General features: G+C 39.7%; 1 protein-coding gene and 1 long non-coding RNA gene across 6 annotated transcripts; one reads left to right on the plus strand and one right to left on the minus strand.

Moving 5' to 3' along the window:
• The first annotated feature begins 605 nt into the window (after positions 1–605).
• LOC135246299 (butyrophilin-like protein 2) lies at positions 606–13,956 on the plus strand. 5 transcript variants are annotated; one of them, XM_064319790.1, is made up of 7 exons: positions 676–829; positions 1,194–1,535; positions 1,792–2,139; positions 3,451–3,552; positions 10,591–10,686; positions 11,710–11,802; positions 13,645–13,950. In XM_064319790.1, the coding sequence occupies exons 1-7, from the start codon at positions 763–765 to the stop codon at positions 13,791–13,793; spliced, it is 1,197 nt and encodes a 398-aa protein (XP_064175860.1). In that variant the 5' UTR covers positions 676–762; the 3' UTR covers positions 13,794–13,950. The 5 variants fall into 5 exon arrangements, with proteins under 5 accessions (XP_064175865.1, XP_064175863.1, XP_064175861.1 ...); XM_064319793.1 differs by lacking the exon at positions 3,451–3,552 and having other exon boundaries at positions 620–829; positions 13,645–13,956; XM_064319791.1 differs by lacking the exon at positions 11,710–11,802 and having other exon boundaries at positions 667–829; positions 13,645–13,952.
• On the minus strand, positions 4,680–5,972 carry LOC135246300 (uncharacterized). Its single transcript, XR_010327601.1, has 2 exons — positions 5,710–5,972; positions 4,680–5,636 (listed from the first exon to the last, which is right to left on the minus strand). It is a non-coding gene; the product is annotated as an uncharacterized LOC135246300 (long non-coding RNA).
• Positions 13,957–15,536: the final 1,580 nt, after the last annotated feature.

The following is a 15,536-nucleotide window of genomic DNA, read 5'->3' on the forward strand; positions in this document are numbered from 1 at the left end:
GCCTGCAGAAGGCCCTGCTGTCCCTCAATGAATGCTTCAAACTCCAAGCATGATGATTTAAAGTTTAATCTAACCAGAAGTTCATAAAAGTTGCAATGGCTAGATTTTTGCATCTGCTTAATACAAAACTCTGGTGCTTCTTTGTTTTTGCATGATTTCCTTGATATTTAACTGTAAACAGAATTGGGATTTTGCAGCAATGGGCCATACCTACAGGTGCATTTAGGTATTCTGATCTGTGGTGAAATGGGGAAAGGATATATACTGTTTTGTCTGTCAAACATTTTAATTTGGAGACGAACCTAAAAGCTCAGTTCTTCAGTAACTTTCGGTACCCACTTCCCTTACCTAGAAGAGCAGCACATTCTATTAGTTGCCATTTGGCGATGACAAGAAGTTAAGATTACGATGTAACCCTCTTAAGCACAGCCTATAGCTGTGAGGCGTAGCGTCACGATCTCATAAAATCAGTTCAGATGCTACTGTCTGTCACAGATTCTACAAAATAAAAACAGGTTTTGCATGAGTCACGTCATGTATGCAATTCGCGGCTTAGTTACTTGCATGATGTTATACGGAATGTCCGCCTCTTTCCCGACAATAGGTGCACGCAACCATTTACATAGTTTATGCATTCAAACGTCTTGAGTCAGTCGATCAAGTATTATTATGCGCAACCGCAGGCGCAGATAAAGGCGTGGTAGCAAAAATTGAAAGTAAACATTTCAACGTTACAAATTTGTACAGACTTTCGTAGACCTAATGATGAAAATAAAAATGGGAGTTTTCGGCTGGTTTCCGTCGTTGTTCTTTGCTATCATGACTGAAGGTAAATCGACATTTCTCCGTAGTAACCTACGGCAATAACTGGTGTTTAAGCGTAAAAAAAAAAAAAAAGTCACATATAACATTTGAAATCAATTTTTCAGATTTTCTTAAATGCTGCATCTGCGTGTGTAGTTTAAGTATTAGCCTATGTGATTAAAAACGTTTTAATTCCTACATCATTATTACCGAAATAACTCACTTTCGTTTTTAATTATGTCCGTGTTTTTACCCCAGCATAATGATTTTATTGTTATACGATTAAGAGTTCATTTGTGTTCTAGTTTAGGTTTGGTATTATAACTTCGTCATGAAACAAAACGGATGCCAGGGGATTTTTGTAAGTTTTTGCACGTGGTCTGTTCCAGGATTTTCAGTGCAGGGTCCTGCGATGCCCCTAGTTGTCCAGTTGGGGGCATCTGTAACGTTGCCCTGCTCTGTGGATACCCGACTACCTCTGCACGAGCTGGAGGTGCAGTGGATGAGGGAGGATTCTGGATCCCTGGTGCATCTGTTCCAGGACGGAGAGAGTAGGCCAGAATCACAGAGCCCAGCTTACAGCGGCAGGGCCGATTTTCTCTCTGAAGAAATCTCCAAAGGAAACTTCTCTCTGTTGCTTAGGAATGTCACTACTGAAGACAAAGGGCTGTACAAGTGCGTAGTTCACACTGTTCAAGAGTCCAATGAAACAAAGGTGAAAATAGATATTGGTAAGTACCCCCAGCCCACTTGTCCCGATGCAGGTTCAGACAGCTTTGTTGTTTGTTGTGGTTACATATTTGAAAAGTAAGTGTCTTTACTGCATGAAATTTGTCCGAAAACCAGCTGAATTTTCCATTTCTATGAAAAAAAATTAACAGAACGTATTTGCTTGCATGCACAGAGGAGCGTGAAGGTAGAATGTGCCACACCCTATAAAAGTGAAATGAAAAATGTAACTTTTTTGAAAATGTGATTTTTTTTCAGAACGGCTGGTTGTGACAGGTGCAGACCTGCCGATCTTTGCATATGCAGGTCAGGATGTGATTCTGAACTGCTCAGTGGACACCCATGTTCCTCTCAAAGAGTTAGAAGTAGAGTGGATAAAGACAAACGGGGAAATCCTGGTGCTGCTGTTTGCTGAGGGGGAGAACAGACCAGAGTCACAGCACGAGAGATTCAGGGGGCGTGCCGAGTTCTTCAGTGAGGAGATTCCCAAAGGAAACTTCTCTCTGAAACTGAGGGATGTAAAAACAGAAGATAAAGGAGAATTCATGTGCAAAGTCCATACAGACAGAGAATCAGTCAATGCACCGGCATGGCTACAAGGACTGGGTAAGTAACATGACCTCACACAAATTCACTCCAAAATGTACCAGAAAAGGGGAAAACACAGAGAGTTTAGTGTTTTAATTGTGAAATATGGATTTTTTTTAATGACATGTTAATGTTGTGAAAGACAACATTTTGTCATCAAGTAGGCTATGTTTTGTCATTATTGTCTCACATTCAGATATTATTAAAATACTGAGTCAAGTCAAATCTATGCAATAATGTAAGTCATTTTCTTTTAATCCATAAATTACAGTGATAATACAGTGTATCAAAAATACAAAATCTTCACAAAGTAATGTTTTTGTGCATATATATACAAATCTTTAAGTTATAAAATCATAGGCCGATACTTCTGTCTGAAATCTGTTATAAGATCATTATTTTACTTTTTTTCATGATTCAGTCTGGGCTTAAGGACACTTAAGCATGTGCGGGTGTTTTCATCAGATCTACCAGTTAAGACTCCTACACTAAAGAATTTTCTGTAACATTTTATAATTGTTTAATGTGTGATTAAGTCCTGGCCTCAGGACTAAAGAAGATCTTTGAAATGCCCCCCTTATACCAGTCAGGCCCAAATTATTTTGATTTAGGCCATGCTACCAGTTTTTATATGCAATGTTTCAGATCTTTGTCCTCATATGTCCATCTTACAGTTTAATGTTACTGGGAAAATTAACTCAGAGATAATCCTTTGTGCTAATTCCATTGTTTTTCTTTTTCATGGTTTTTCATTTCTCTTCTTAGCGCTGGTTATGGATGCAATCTGCATGTATCAGGATTACTATTTTGGCCCTTGGTTAGCAAAGTTTTCTTGCATAGGTGCTGTAGTGATGTTGTATCTTTACTTACTGTTGTGTCTTTACTCAGTTGTGTATCTTTACTCACTGTTGTGTCTGTACTCAGTTGTGTATCTGTACTCACTGTTGTATCTTCACTCAGTGGTGTATCTTTACTCACTGTTAAATGAATGCTAAATGAACAAGGCTCTTCAAAATGAATGCCATCTATCTTTTAAACTTCCCAATCATATGTTATTATTTATGAACAATTATGAATTGTTTAATGCTTAATAACATTGTAATTTTTAAAGTGGTGAAATGCAGGGAGAATGGGAAGAGATGCCTCTAGACCCCATAAAGTTTGGTTATGGGGTTACTACTAAAAAGGTTGTAAAAAAAAAAAAAATCTCCCTTATGGAAGAAGAGGAATTAGGACCAAATCATTAGGACCAATCCTAACTGCCTGTTCCAGCAGTGCTACCACATTGTCTTATGTTCAGTCTTTGATTCATTGAAATCTCTGCCATAGGGTTCTCCTCCTTACATGTGTGTGTCCTGGTTTTAACCATTGCTGCTGCAGTTTTTGCAGTTTTAAGCTGCCTTCCTGCTCTTTGGAGTATAATCAAAAAAGGTATGTGTGTTTCCATTTTTTTCTCAATTTACTGTCCAATTATTTAACACTTTGTTTCACACCAGGTTTAAATTACAGAGTCTTTGGTTAGAGCAACGATAACTCGCTGCACACAATTTCACACTTAATGTATAATAAAATGCTGACATAAAATTCCAAGTTAAATCCATATATTATTACTTACTCTTATTTTGGTAGCAGACCTGAATCAAATACGTATTTGTTTTGGATTCAAATACTTTGCTGTGCTCTATTGATCTTGCCTGGTGTAATTGAGCCTGCCAATATGATCAGAAGGTGGGGTTTGCACTTTTTGAGAGTATTTAATTGCTTCTAATACACCAGGCAAGATCAGTAAAGTGTAGAAAAGTATTTGAATCCAAAACAAATATGTATTTGACCCAGGTCTGTTTGGTAGTAATCTAATCAAATAGAGCTTAAATTTTCATAATTTTACAGGTATTTTCATACATTTCCCATCAAGCATTTCACTGATATCTCACAGACATTTAAAAAAATTTGCAATGAATTATGGAAGCATGAGGCAAGGGAATAATGGAAATGAGTATACACAAACACATCTGAAGTTATGAATGTTTAATATGAATGTTTTACTGACGTACAACTTTTATAAATCTTAGTAGCACAATCTTGTCAAATAGGCAGTGGTGGACAAAGTACACAACTCCATTATTTGAGTCAAAGTATAGATACCCCTGGTCAAATATTACTCCACTACAAGTGAAAGTTGTTCAGTCAAATTTTTACTTGAGTTAAAGTACATTTTCTTTTTAATGCCAATGCACTGTTGTATTGTTTCTATGATGCATTTACAGAAGCTCATTTACAGATGCATTTTTACTGTTATTAGATAGCAACACATGATAGCATTGCCTGAAATGTGAAACAGTCGGATGACCCTTCGCTCAAATTCCATAAAATTTCATCTGACCAATCCTAACATAAAAACTGCAACCACTACAAGCTCAGACAACTTCATAATTAGCATACGGGCTACAGTTAGCTAACGTTTACATACCTCAACCTCAGGGGTTAATTGGGATTTGGGATCTGGGTGGACCCTGAGATCCGGTGGCAAGTGGGTGAAAAAAGGTACAATGAATGTCTCTGCTCAAAACAGGTGTATCCTTAATGTATTGTGCACATATTTGTAATTAAGGAAAACAATGTTTTAAAAAGAATGTATACTATTGATGCAAGCTTTTACATAATATATTTCAAGTTTATTGAGTGTCATTAATGCTGAGAATTCTTTTTTACCCACGAAAATAATCGGTCATCCACCTCTTGTCCTCACTTTCTTCCTCCTTTATCCATCTTTCTTAAACTGGTGAGGCGCAAAACAATCCTTTAAACTAATCATTGATCTCAAACTGTTTTAATTAATTTTCAGTGATTAACAAGCATACAAACATCTGACTAATCAATTGGAAAGGGACACAGCTTCTTCGCATTGTGTTAGGGAGATTAAATGATAAATGCGATTTAGAAAAATCTGTTTTAATCACTAAGCAGTGGATTTTCATTGAGTATCAATACAATTAATCCACAAAATAGGCTAGGCCTACTCAATACTATCATATATAGCCAGCTCTCCCCCAAATAGGCAGTTTTAGCGAGTAGCCTAGGCCTTATAGCCTACATTTATTTTCATTTGCAATACGAAATTGTGCACATTTTGTTTGCAGATACATGCATTTCTTTCTCCGCACTCGTATTCATGGCAAATATCTGCAATGCGTAGATTGTAAACAAAACTGAAATGCAGGTTTTATTTTTCCTGGGTTATTCTGAAAACTAACACGGTAGATAGCATACTGGTGTATCTTGTTTGTTAAGTGTAGACTACTTGGTGATTAAAACCGATTTTTAACGGATGAATTGAATTTATCATTTAATCCCTCAAACACAGTGAGAAGACGCTGTATGTTAGGCTACTTGCCATTTGATTAATCCGATCGTTGGCATGCTTTTGATTATAAAGGAAAATTACTATTGAAAACTGGTTGAGATCAATGATTAGTTTAAAGGAAAGTTTTGTGCCCCACCGATTTTCAGCTCACCTGTCGCCGCTGAATAAAACGTTATGTAGGCTATGTGGGAAATAGGCTATTCAATCTTAGCTTAGCTGCTGACCAGCAACCTGCTGATTTTGCTCAAGCAATCAAAGTTGCCGTTAATAATAGCCGGCGTTCGTGAGGGCTGTTTATTCATCTCTCTTTAAAATGTTGCATAGATGAAATTACATGTTAATGAAATTACCTACCGCGCCCGCTTCCAAACAATCAAGACAATCAACGATATTTTTCTTTCTGTGCCTGTCTATATAAACGACTGTTCCTTCTGAGTTTTTTTTTCTTCGAATTTTTGTTGGGTTGAGCGAGTAACTGGCTAGAGGGAACACGTGGACTGGAGCCTACGAAAAATGGACTGGATTGTCATAGTCATTTGTAAAACTGCCGGTCAAAATTATTTATTTATTTACCAAAGGTGGGTGGACGCCGTCCACCCGCGTCCACCCCCAATTTAACCCCTGCTCGACATGCTTTTTGTACGGCGAGTTTGTTGAATGCAGCGATGTAGTTCGTGCGCGGTAAGCAAAGCAAACATTTAAAACAATATGAATCTTTTTGAATTTCACAAATCTCAAACATGGACTTGAGATATGGCCATGGGTGCTCTGGTGGCGAAGAATCATCCTTATCTTCTACCGTCGCCATCATTACCGCCGCCAAGTTCAAATTGAACTGTTCAATCACTGGTGCAACAAGTAAGCACTTTGAACTTGACCGACAGCATATTAGGAGTAGGCTACTGTGGTTGTTCTCCTGTGAGGAACACAGCGTGTGGCCAATCGCATTTTATAAAATAAAAAAAGATTCAACTGCTGACTTCAAAGCTATGCTTCAAACTAACGAGTAACGACAACCTTCATAGAAATGTAGTGGAGTCAAAAGTACAATATTTGTCTTTCAAATGTAGTGGAGTAAAAGTCATAAGTTTCCAAAAAAATAAATACTCAAGTAAAGTACAGATAGGCCTACTCTAAAAATGTATTTAAGTACAGTACTCAAGTAAATGTACTTCGTTACTGTCCACCCCTGCAAATAGGGCATTAGACATGCACAATCTCTGGGTGTTTGCATTATCATCTGAAGAAAGTAAGATATAATAAAAAAACGTTAGGGGGGATTTTCATTTTAAGCTCTAGGCTACTGTAAATTATGATCCAGTTCTGATCAGATGAAGCTCTTGCAAGTTCTTGAAACATTATTCAGTGAGAGGGTCCTCTAGACTCTGGGTGTTGGATGAGACTGTAAACTATGGGGCATGGCAGGCTGTAAAATACATTTTATATTTTAGGTAATTACTCAGACAAATATCAAGGCTGTTGTGAGCCTGTACATGACTCATAAAATACAGCTGAGGCCAAAAGTTTACAAACACCTAGTCTAAAGATATTCAAACTCAGTTTTTCACAAAATCCGCACATTTCATGTTACCATACATTTCTTTTGGCAAGTCAATTAGGGCATCTACTTTGTTCACATCAAAGGTAATTTTAAAACAATCAAATAGAGAAAGATTTATTTCAGCTTTAATTCACTATATGTATATACAACTGAAGGTACCACGAGCATCTGTAAAAACAATTGTATTCAAATTTTAAAATCTTGGAACCACACAGACACTGCATTTTTCAGGAAGGTGGCTCAAATTAACTCACAGGGCTGAACGAACTTTGGCCCGAAAGGTTCAACCAGTGGCGTCGGTTTCGGAAAATTTTAACGTCAAACACTTAATTTCCTGCATTCTGGTGAATTTTCATGCACCAATTTGTGCCTTTTCTGCATCAATTTATGGTGAAAATGTAAAGGAAAACAAATTCAGGGGGACAAATGCACATGTTCTAAATATTGAGGGGGAGCTAACGTTAAAAAGATATATCGATAGCTAAAACAAACTTGTACTTTTACAAGACGTGTCCATAACGTTAGACAAACATTGGCTAAAATACTAACACTGCAACGTGGGGAGTCACGTTAATTCCCTGCTTAGCAACCGAGTGCAACTATCGCCAGGTAGTTTTCTAAGTTACGTGAACATCACATTCAGACAGTGTACCGACAGCTATTAACTAGCTAGCTACTTATGCTATCAGATATCATAGTCCATTCATTGACAACTAGCTAGCTAACAATGACGTTAGCTGGCATACTGATAGGTAACGTTACAAATATAAGATTACCGTTACCGTTCTTTCCAACCGCTGTGAGTCACTGACTTTAGCTGACGTTGTCATAAAAGTTTTCCAGACCGTGAAAACTGCCTGGCTTGTTTACATTTTGGACAGATGCTAGTGGGTAAATCTATCGCTGTTTCCGTCGCAGAACTTTCGACACAAGCAAATTCGGAAGCGCTATCCTAAAATTCCTTCTTACCATTTTTATTTCTATAAGGGTCATGGGAAGTGAAGTCCATAGTATCATCGGCTTGAGCAATCACCTCTAATTGTTGACTACATATCCCATTTGTGCTTTCGTAAGCTCAAACTTTTCGTGGCCCTGGGGGTAAACCACTGCTACTGTGTGAAGAGGGGAGTCAATCATTCACGTTATGTTTACAGGCGTTACAGTCCTTTCCGCATAATTTTGAAGTAATCTTTTATTGCTGTTGCAGTCTTTATTGAAAGCTTTACATGGGAGAGGGATCAGTTATGGTTGGGGGGGGGGGCAATTAGATTCTTTACAAACATTGGGGGGCACACGTCCCACCTGGTTCCTACGCCAAGGAGTTCAACTGAACCCCAAAACAACAACAAAGGAATGGATGAAGGAGTTGGAGGCATCAGGTACCAAAGTATCTACATCCACCATTATGAGAATCCTACATCGCCATGGCCTGAAAGGCTGCCGCGCAAGGAAGAAGCCCCTACTCCAAGATCGGCATAAAAAACCCAGAAATAAGTTTGCAGGTGATGACCAGGATTAAGACCGAGCCTTTTGGAGGAGTGTTCTCTGGTCAGATGAAACAAAAATTGAACTGTTTGGCCATAATGGTCAGTGCTATGTATGGAGGAAAAAGGGTGAGGCTTTTAATCCAAAGAACACCATCCCAACTGTGAAGCATGTGGGTGGCAGCATCATATTGCGGGGGTGTTTTGCTGGAAAAAGGACTGGTGCACTTCAGAAAATAGATGGCATCATGAGGAAGGAGGATTATCTAGAAATACTGAAGCAACACCTCAAGACATCAGCTAGAAAGTTATAACTTGGTCACAACTGGGTCTTCCAGCAGGACAATGATCCTAAGCATACCTCTGTCATAAGGTTGATAGAACTTAGTTGAGTTATTAAATTAAAATTAATTTATATTATTTTATTATTTCAAATTTAATTAGGGGGCCACCCTCAGCTACCCTGTTAATGGCACAGCCCTCTGAATATTGAACCCAGAATAACTGGAGATCACCCTTTATCAACCTCAACACTTAAAATTATTTAGAGGGAATTGACCCTCGGCACTTATTAATTCAAATGTCTCTATTTGACTTTGTTGGTGGATCATTCCATCAGCATGAGAGAGGAAACACAAACACACATATACAAAAATATAAGCTTTAATGACAACTAATTGTTATTATAAGTTAAGCAGTTTGGTTGTAATATGGGATAGGATACTGGCACAGTATAGCATGATACAATTCAGTACATATAATGTAGAATGTAGTGACTAATCAGACGTTATAGTATTAGTATTATGGTTCATAAGTGAAGCGCTCTCTCAACAAGTTTCCTGGGCATCGCTACACAAAAACTCCCTATGAACTAATACCATTTTACGCACGTAGCCTATGATTAGTATGAGACAGACAACAATCAGTTACACTCGACTCATAGCACAAAGTTGTGCAGGCTAGGGAACTCAGAAACGTGATACTGTAATATTCTAATAGCCTGCACTCACTTTGAGTTTTTCAGACCTGTTGGATATTGTAATTGTATTTGCCAACTATTCAATTAGGTTTTCCTCCATTCGCTGGTGTGGCGGCCTTGAAATACTGACAATGCCTGCTAGTCGCCGGTGGTGCTCTATAGGGATACTCAGCAGTTATCTAGGTGCCGAGCTGGCGCAGTCCAGAGATATCACACCATGGTGGGTTCATACCGTGAGAATGGTTAACAGCGAATGAACATTCATTACTATATGCCTCCACTACATGCAAGGAGGTTGTTAATCCCCCCAGTGTCATCCATAGCTTTGATCTTAGAATTATGAGTATCTGACGTGAGGGGTCTGGCGATCCTGAAGGGAAGTGGAAGATAGTGTTGGAATGTTGAAAGTAACAGACACAGGCTCATTTGGGAGCTTATGCAGAAACAAAGCATTTGAGCCCTAAGAGAGAGAACTGCAGAGAAACAACTTACAACTGCCCTACACCTCCAAAGTTGTAAAAAAATGACATAAAGACAACAAAGTGACAGTATTGGGGTGGCCATCACAAAGCCCTGACCTGAATCCCATAGAAAATTTTTGGACTGAACTGAAAAGGCGTGTCTGAGCAAGGAGGCCCACAAACCTGACTGAGTTACACCAGGTCTGTCAGGAGGAATGGGCAAAAATTCTGGCAAAGTATTGTGAGACACTTGTGAAAGGCTACCCCAAGCGTTTGATTCAAGTTAAGCAATTAAAAGGAAACGGCACCAAATACTAACAAAGTGTATGTAAAATTTTGACCCACTGAAAATCTGAAATAGTACATAGAAGCTGACATAAATCTGTCTCTTAGCTATTATTTTGAAATGACCTCTTATGGAAATAAAGTAGATACCCTAATTGACTTAACACAGGAAATGTATGGTAACATGAAATATGTGGAGTTGTGAAAAATTGAGTGTGAATGTCTTTAGCCTAGATGTATGTAAACTTTTGGCCTCAACTGTAATAGTTCCATAACTCCAATAATGTGTGCAAGGATATGCGTGTGGTGATTGAATTTTTCTTATTTCTTCACAGATGAAAGCAACAGGGCTCTGTTGCTATACTGCCTTCAAGTCTCAGTTCCATGCATCCTGATATCCATCGCATTCGCCATATGGGGTAAAATTGAAAGTAAGTCTGTCTGCTTTGTTTTACTTAGTTTTCCATACCCAATTCCCTCCCTATTTTTGAATGTTCTATTAGCTATTTACAGCCATGCTCATGCTGCGATACTCGTGGCTGATTCGTGAGAGTATAGACAAGGACGCATGATGTCGCCAGCCTGATTCTTTTCACATCGCAGCCCACAGCCAAGATTTTTACAGACATGAGGCAGAGGGAGAGTGATTAAACAGGGACCCCTAACTGACTGAACACTCCCATCCCTGGGCAACGCATTTGCCAATTTTGTATCGCCCCACAGTGCTACTGGCCCTGGTCCTTGGACGCCATACATGACTGTGAAGCTCAGCCATTCTCCAGAACAGTGCCTAGACCAGATGAACCACCCAGCAGCCCTAACATTATATTTTTATTTGTCTTTTTTCTACATTGGTACACAGAGCACATGTAGGTGTATCGTGCCATTATTAGGTGACCTATGATATGTTTGATAGTATTTTTAAAGAAAAATAAATTATATTACTTGTTCTTTTGAATTGATAATTTTAAGACAGTTTACATGGATGGTCTACACTGTCTGATATCTGTTAAGGCGCTGTCCAAGTGCATGAATGGTCTCCACAGTCTGGTATGTAAGTCACTGTTCTAGCGCATGAATGGTCTCCACAGTCTGGTATGTGTTAAGGCTCTGTTCTAGTGCATGAATCTGCGCTTTTTCGCACTCTAGTGACCTCCAATGACCAGTTTGCTGCCAAAGCTGCATATGAAGTGTCTCACTGTGACTCATGCCTATGCAAAGCTTGGCTTGTGGGCGGCGGTGTGAAGACGCTGACCTGACATGCTTTGGTGGAGAGCGGATACTCATCTACACTGTCCTGCATTGGCTGCAGGGACACCAGCATCAGGGCAGCTGTATAGATCAGCCATTCCAAAATGGGGAGAAAATTGGGGAAAAGCGTGAAAAATATAAATAAAAATACAGAGCTGCATATTTGTCACTGCTTACATTTGTGTGTCCTTTTTGTTTTGCAGGCTCTTTTGTAGAGGCTAATGTTTGCAGTACCATAAATCTCATGAGGATCCTAGTGATATTTAAGGTGGCTCCATATATAAAGTTACTTCCTGGTATGTTTTTATTTTATAATATAGTATTTTGTGAACATGTGCAAAATACACAATTTATTGCCTCCTTATATCACATGAGATTTTATGTTCATATATAGTATGAGACAGAATTTATGCTTAGCTTAAAGAGGTATTAAACACTAAATCAGGATTTTTGAGTTCTAACGTCAAGTATTCTGTCTCCTCATTTGATACATTATTATCAGCCCTATTGTATTGTACTTCCACCCAAAGGGGAAAAGTTATGTTTTGTTTCGCTTGGATCCCACCCCACACCTGTGACACTGAAGTAGGTAAAAACCTACTTCTACGTAAGCTACGTAAGTTAAAGCCCCATCCCTGCCCCTCTTCTTGATCGATGGAGAAGTATTATGTGTTCAGCTCGTCTAAAACGGCTGCACAAATTACCTTGCTTATTTCAGCCCACCTGCGGTCAAGTTGTAACAGCCTTTTTTTTTCATCTTTAGATTAACGTAGGTAGATCCTTTTGAGTCTTTCTTTGTTTCATGTTCTATATTGTTCTTTAGCTCTATATTTGGCACTTATTAGTTAGTTTGTTAGTGATAGTAATGTTAGTATTTTTATATTCATTCCAGTCCCAGATCTAGACTGCTGTGATTGGGGGGGCAGACAGAAATTTGGGGGAGACAACTTTTTATTCAAGGCACAGTACGTGCTATAGTTTTCAGGCCTGCATTGCTTATTGATTTTTAAGAACTTCATTATACAGATAAGAAGTGAAAATACAGGGAAAACATACCCTGCATTCCATAAATATAGATATTGGTCTGACATTTGTGTTTTTTATTGAACATAATATTTACACATCCGTTGGCAGCATTGCGAGATTCAAAGAGAAAGCACTTAATTTGAATGAAAAGTGGATAACGAAATGGCGTGCTCCCTAGCTAGCTTTTTAAAAATATTTGGCGGAAGCTACTTATGATGGTCCCCTCTCACCCTCAGATACACTATGACAATGCCCCCTGGGCACACAGTGAGGTCCATATAGAAACACTTTTGTTGAGAATGGTGTGAAAGAACTTTACAGGCCTGCACACAGCCCTGACCTTAGCCTTATCCAACACCTTTGAGATCCATCGGAGAGCCAACTGCAGTGCCCGACCTCACAAATGCTCTTCTGGCTGAATAGAAGCAAATCCCTGCAGCAATGCTCCAACATGTAATATAAAGCCTTCCCAGAAGAGTGGAGGTTGGTATAGCAGCAAAGGGTGGACCAACTCCATATTTATGCCCATAACTTTGGATGAGATGTTGGATGTCAGGTGTCCACATACTTTTTGCCATGTAGTGGCCCAGCAATCTTTGCATATCAGAAAATAACACTAGTACCAAAGAAATGACCACAAATAATTAAATTGAATAGTTTGATTGAACACATTTTCTGTAGAATGGGTATATAGGCTAAGTTTGATATGATCACAGACTATCGTACAAGGAAAGCGTAGGCCTACTAACCATGATAGAGGTGAGTTTGCTTATTGAACAATATATATAAAACAGATGGCACCATTGCAATAAGCATGTTTTCTCTGATATTCACAGAGCATCTCAAATGCAGTGACTCTGCACGAACATACTTGTTTCATGTAGTGGTAGTTATCCATGGCGTTTGGGGGGGCAGTGCCCTCCCCCCGATGTGGCCCTGGTTCTTTCACTGTTAAAATTTAGATAGACTAGGTTTTATAATTGTACATGGCAACTCCAATTGTAACGTTAGTGGCTCTGGTTTGGGTGACTAGGCATTTTTCTGTGGCTAAAGCCTAAAGAACATCATGAGCACTGGATAGAGCTGTTAAAATAACTGGTTTCTTTTCACAGGTATACATTACCAGCGATTCACTGACTTGGCTCTGCCTTTGGTGTATATTGTTGTTACAGCATGGATAAATTCTGGTAAGTGTACATACTGCAAAAATACTTTTGGTGGCTTAGCAACATACTCAAGTGCAAACAAGACAGTTTATTAAAGGCATACGATGTACAATTTTTTCCTTGAAAATATAAAATAACCATGCTAAAACATATCTATGAAGCACTGGCAATTTGTGAACCTTTACCTGTATTTGTTATTCTAAAATGTGTTTGGGACATTTTGGGTGTGGTGCTCTTTTCTGTGTGGGGAGGGGTGGGTGTGGCTACAGAGCCTGTGGTTGGGATCAGATTTCAGTGGAGTGCTTGTTACTACCTTTTACATTACATTACATTACAGGCATTTGGCAGACGCTCTTATCCAGAGCGACGTACAACAAAGTGTATAACCATAACCAGGAACAAGTATGACGAAACCCCTAGAGAGAAGTACCGGTCCAAGTACAGGGAACAACCGCATAGTTCAACTTGGACCCTGATGGTTAAACTGATTAACACTAACAACGAGAACGGCAACAACGCAATCTATGGAAAAATAAATAAATAAAAATACAAGTAGTCGTTAAGACAGGCGCATCAACTAAGTAACCTATGAAACAGCTGCCTAGTTACAACCCTAAGTTTAGTCATTTACAGGGGGGAAGGGAGGGATGGAGAGAGGTGCAGCCTGAAGAGGTGGGTCTTCAGTCGTCGTTTGAAATTGTTCACAGTCTCAGCTGTTCTGACCTCCACAGGGAGGTCATTCCACCATCGTGGGGCCAGAACAGACAGGAGACGTGTTCTGGAAGTGCAGGTGCGAAGAGGGGGAGGTGCTAGGCGTCCTGAGGTAGCAGAACGGAGGGATCTGGCTGGCATGTAGGGTTTGAATATCTTGTGAAGGTATGCTGGGGCTGATCCCTTGACTGCCTGGTATGCTAGGACCAATGTTTTGAATTTGATGCGAGCTATAACAGGCAGCCAGTGGAGGGTAGTGAGCAGGGGAGTTACGTGGGAGTGTCTGGGGAGGTTGAAGACCAGACGAGCCGCAGCATTCTGAATGAGCTGCAGGGGTCTGGTGGCAGATGCTGGTAGTCCAGCCAGAAGAGAGTTGCAGTAGTCCAGGCGGGATAGAACCATTGCTTGGACCAGGAGCTGGGTTGAGTAGGTGGTGAGAAAGGGGCGGATTCTGCGGATGTTGTATAGGAATAATCTGCATGCCCGGGTTACTGCTGCAATGTTGTTGGAGAGGGACAGCCTGTTGTCCATCATCACTCCGAGATTCTTGGCGCAGGGTGATGATGTCACTACGGTGTCCCCTAAGGAAATGGAAAAGTCGAGGAGGGGAGAGGATAGAGCAGGAATAAAGATTAGCTCCGTCTTTCCTGGGTTGAGCTTCAGGTGGTGATTGTCCATCCAGCTCTGTATGTCCTTCAGGCAAGCGGAGAGTACCTTGCTAGTGAAGAAGCCCAGATACAGCAAAAGCAAAAAGACAAGCTGAGAGGGCTCGTTCAAGAACTACAGTTAACCTTAGAATTGCATTTCCTTGGTAGTCTGCAGAAGTTTGCCAAGAGGATGAAAAGCAATGTTGAGTTGGCTTGTTTTGTGTTGGATCTGTAAGTAACATTACCTGCTGTGTGAAGTCACTCATTACCTGGTACTAACGTTTACCTCCTATCCAGCTAGATAGTACATTAGATTGGGTACTTGGGGTGAGTGGACAGGGTTGATGATGGAGGAGGAGACTTTGATTGTAAACACAGCAACACAGCATGGCCAAATAAAAACCTTGCATAGAGTAACAGGCTTTATTTCTCTACAAGAATCCAATTATAGCTTTTGAGACAGATGTTCCATGTGAGGTT

This window comes from Anguilla rostrata, unplaced genomic scaffold (genome assembly GCF_018555375.3).
Source record: "Anguilla rostrata isolate EN2019 unplaced genomic scaffold, ASM1855537v3 scaf0151, whole genome shotgun sequence".
NCBI classification, from domain to species: Eukaryota; Metazoa; Chordata; class Actinopteri; order Anguilliformes; family Anguillidae; genus Anguilla; species Anguilla rostrata.

What these genes read in the sequence shown, in the direction of transcription:
- LOC135246299 (XM_064319790.1), top strand. Translation starts at nt 763, where the DNA reads ATGATGAAAATAAAAATGGGAGTTTTCGGCTGGTTTCCGTCGTTGTTC. An exon ending in CATATGGGGTAAAATTGAAA is followed by an intron (nt 10,687 to 11,709) that starts GTAAGTCTGTCT and finishes TTTGTTTTGCAG; the next exon opens with GCTCTTTTGTAGAGGCTAAT. An exon ending in ATATATAAAGTTACTTCCTG is followed by an intron (nt 11,803 to 13,644) that starts GTATGTTTTTAT and finishes TTCTTTTCACAG; the next exon opens with GTATACATTACCAGCGATTC.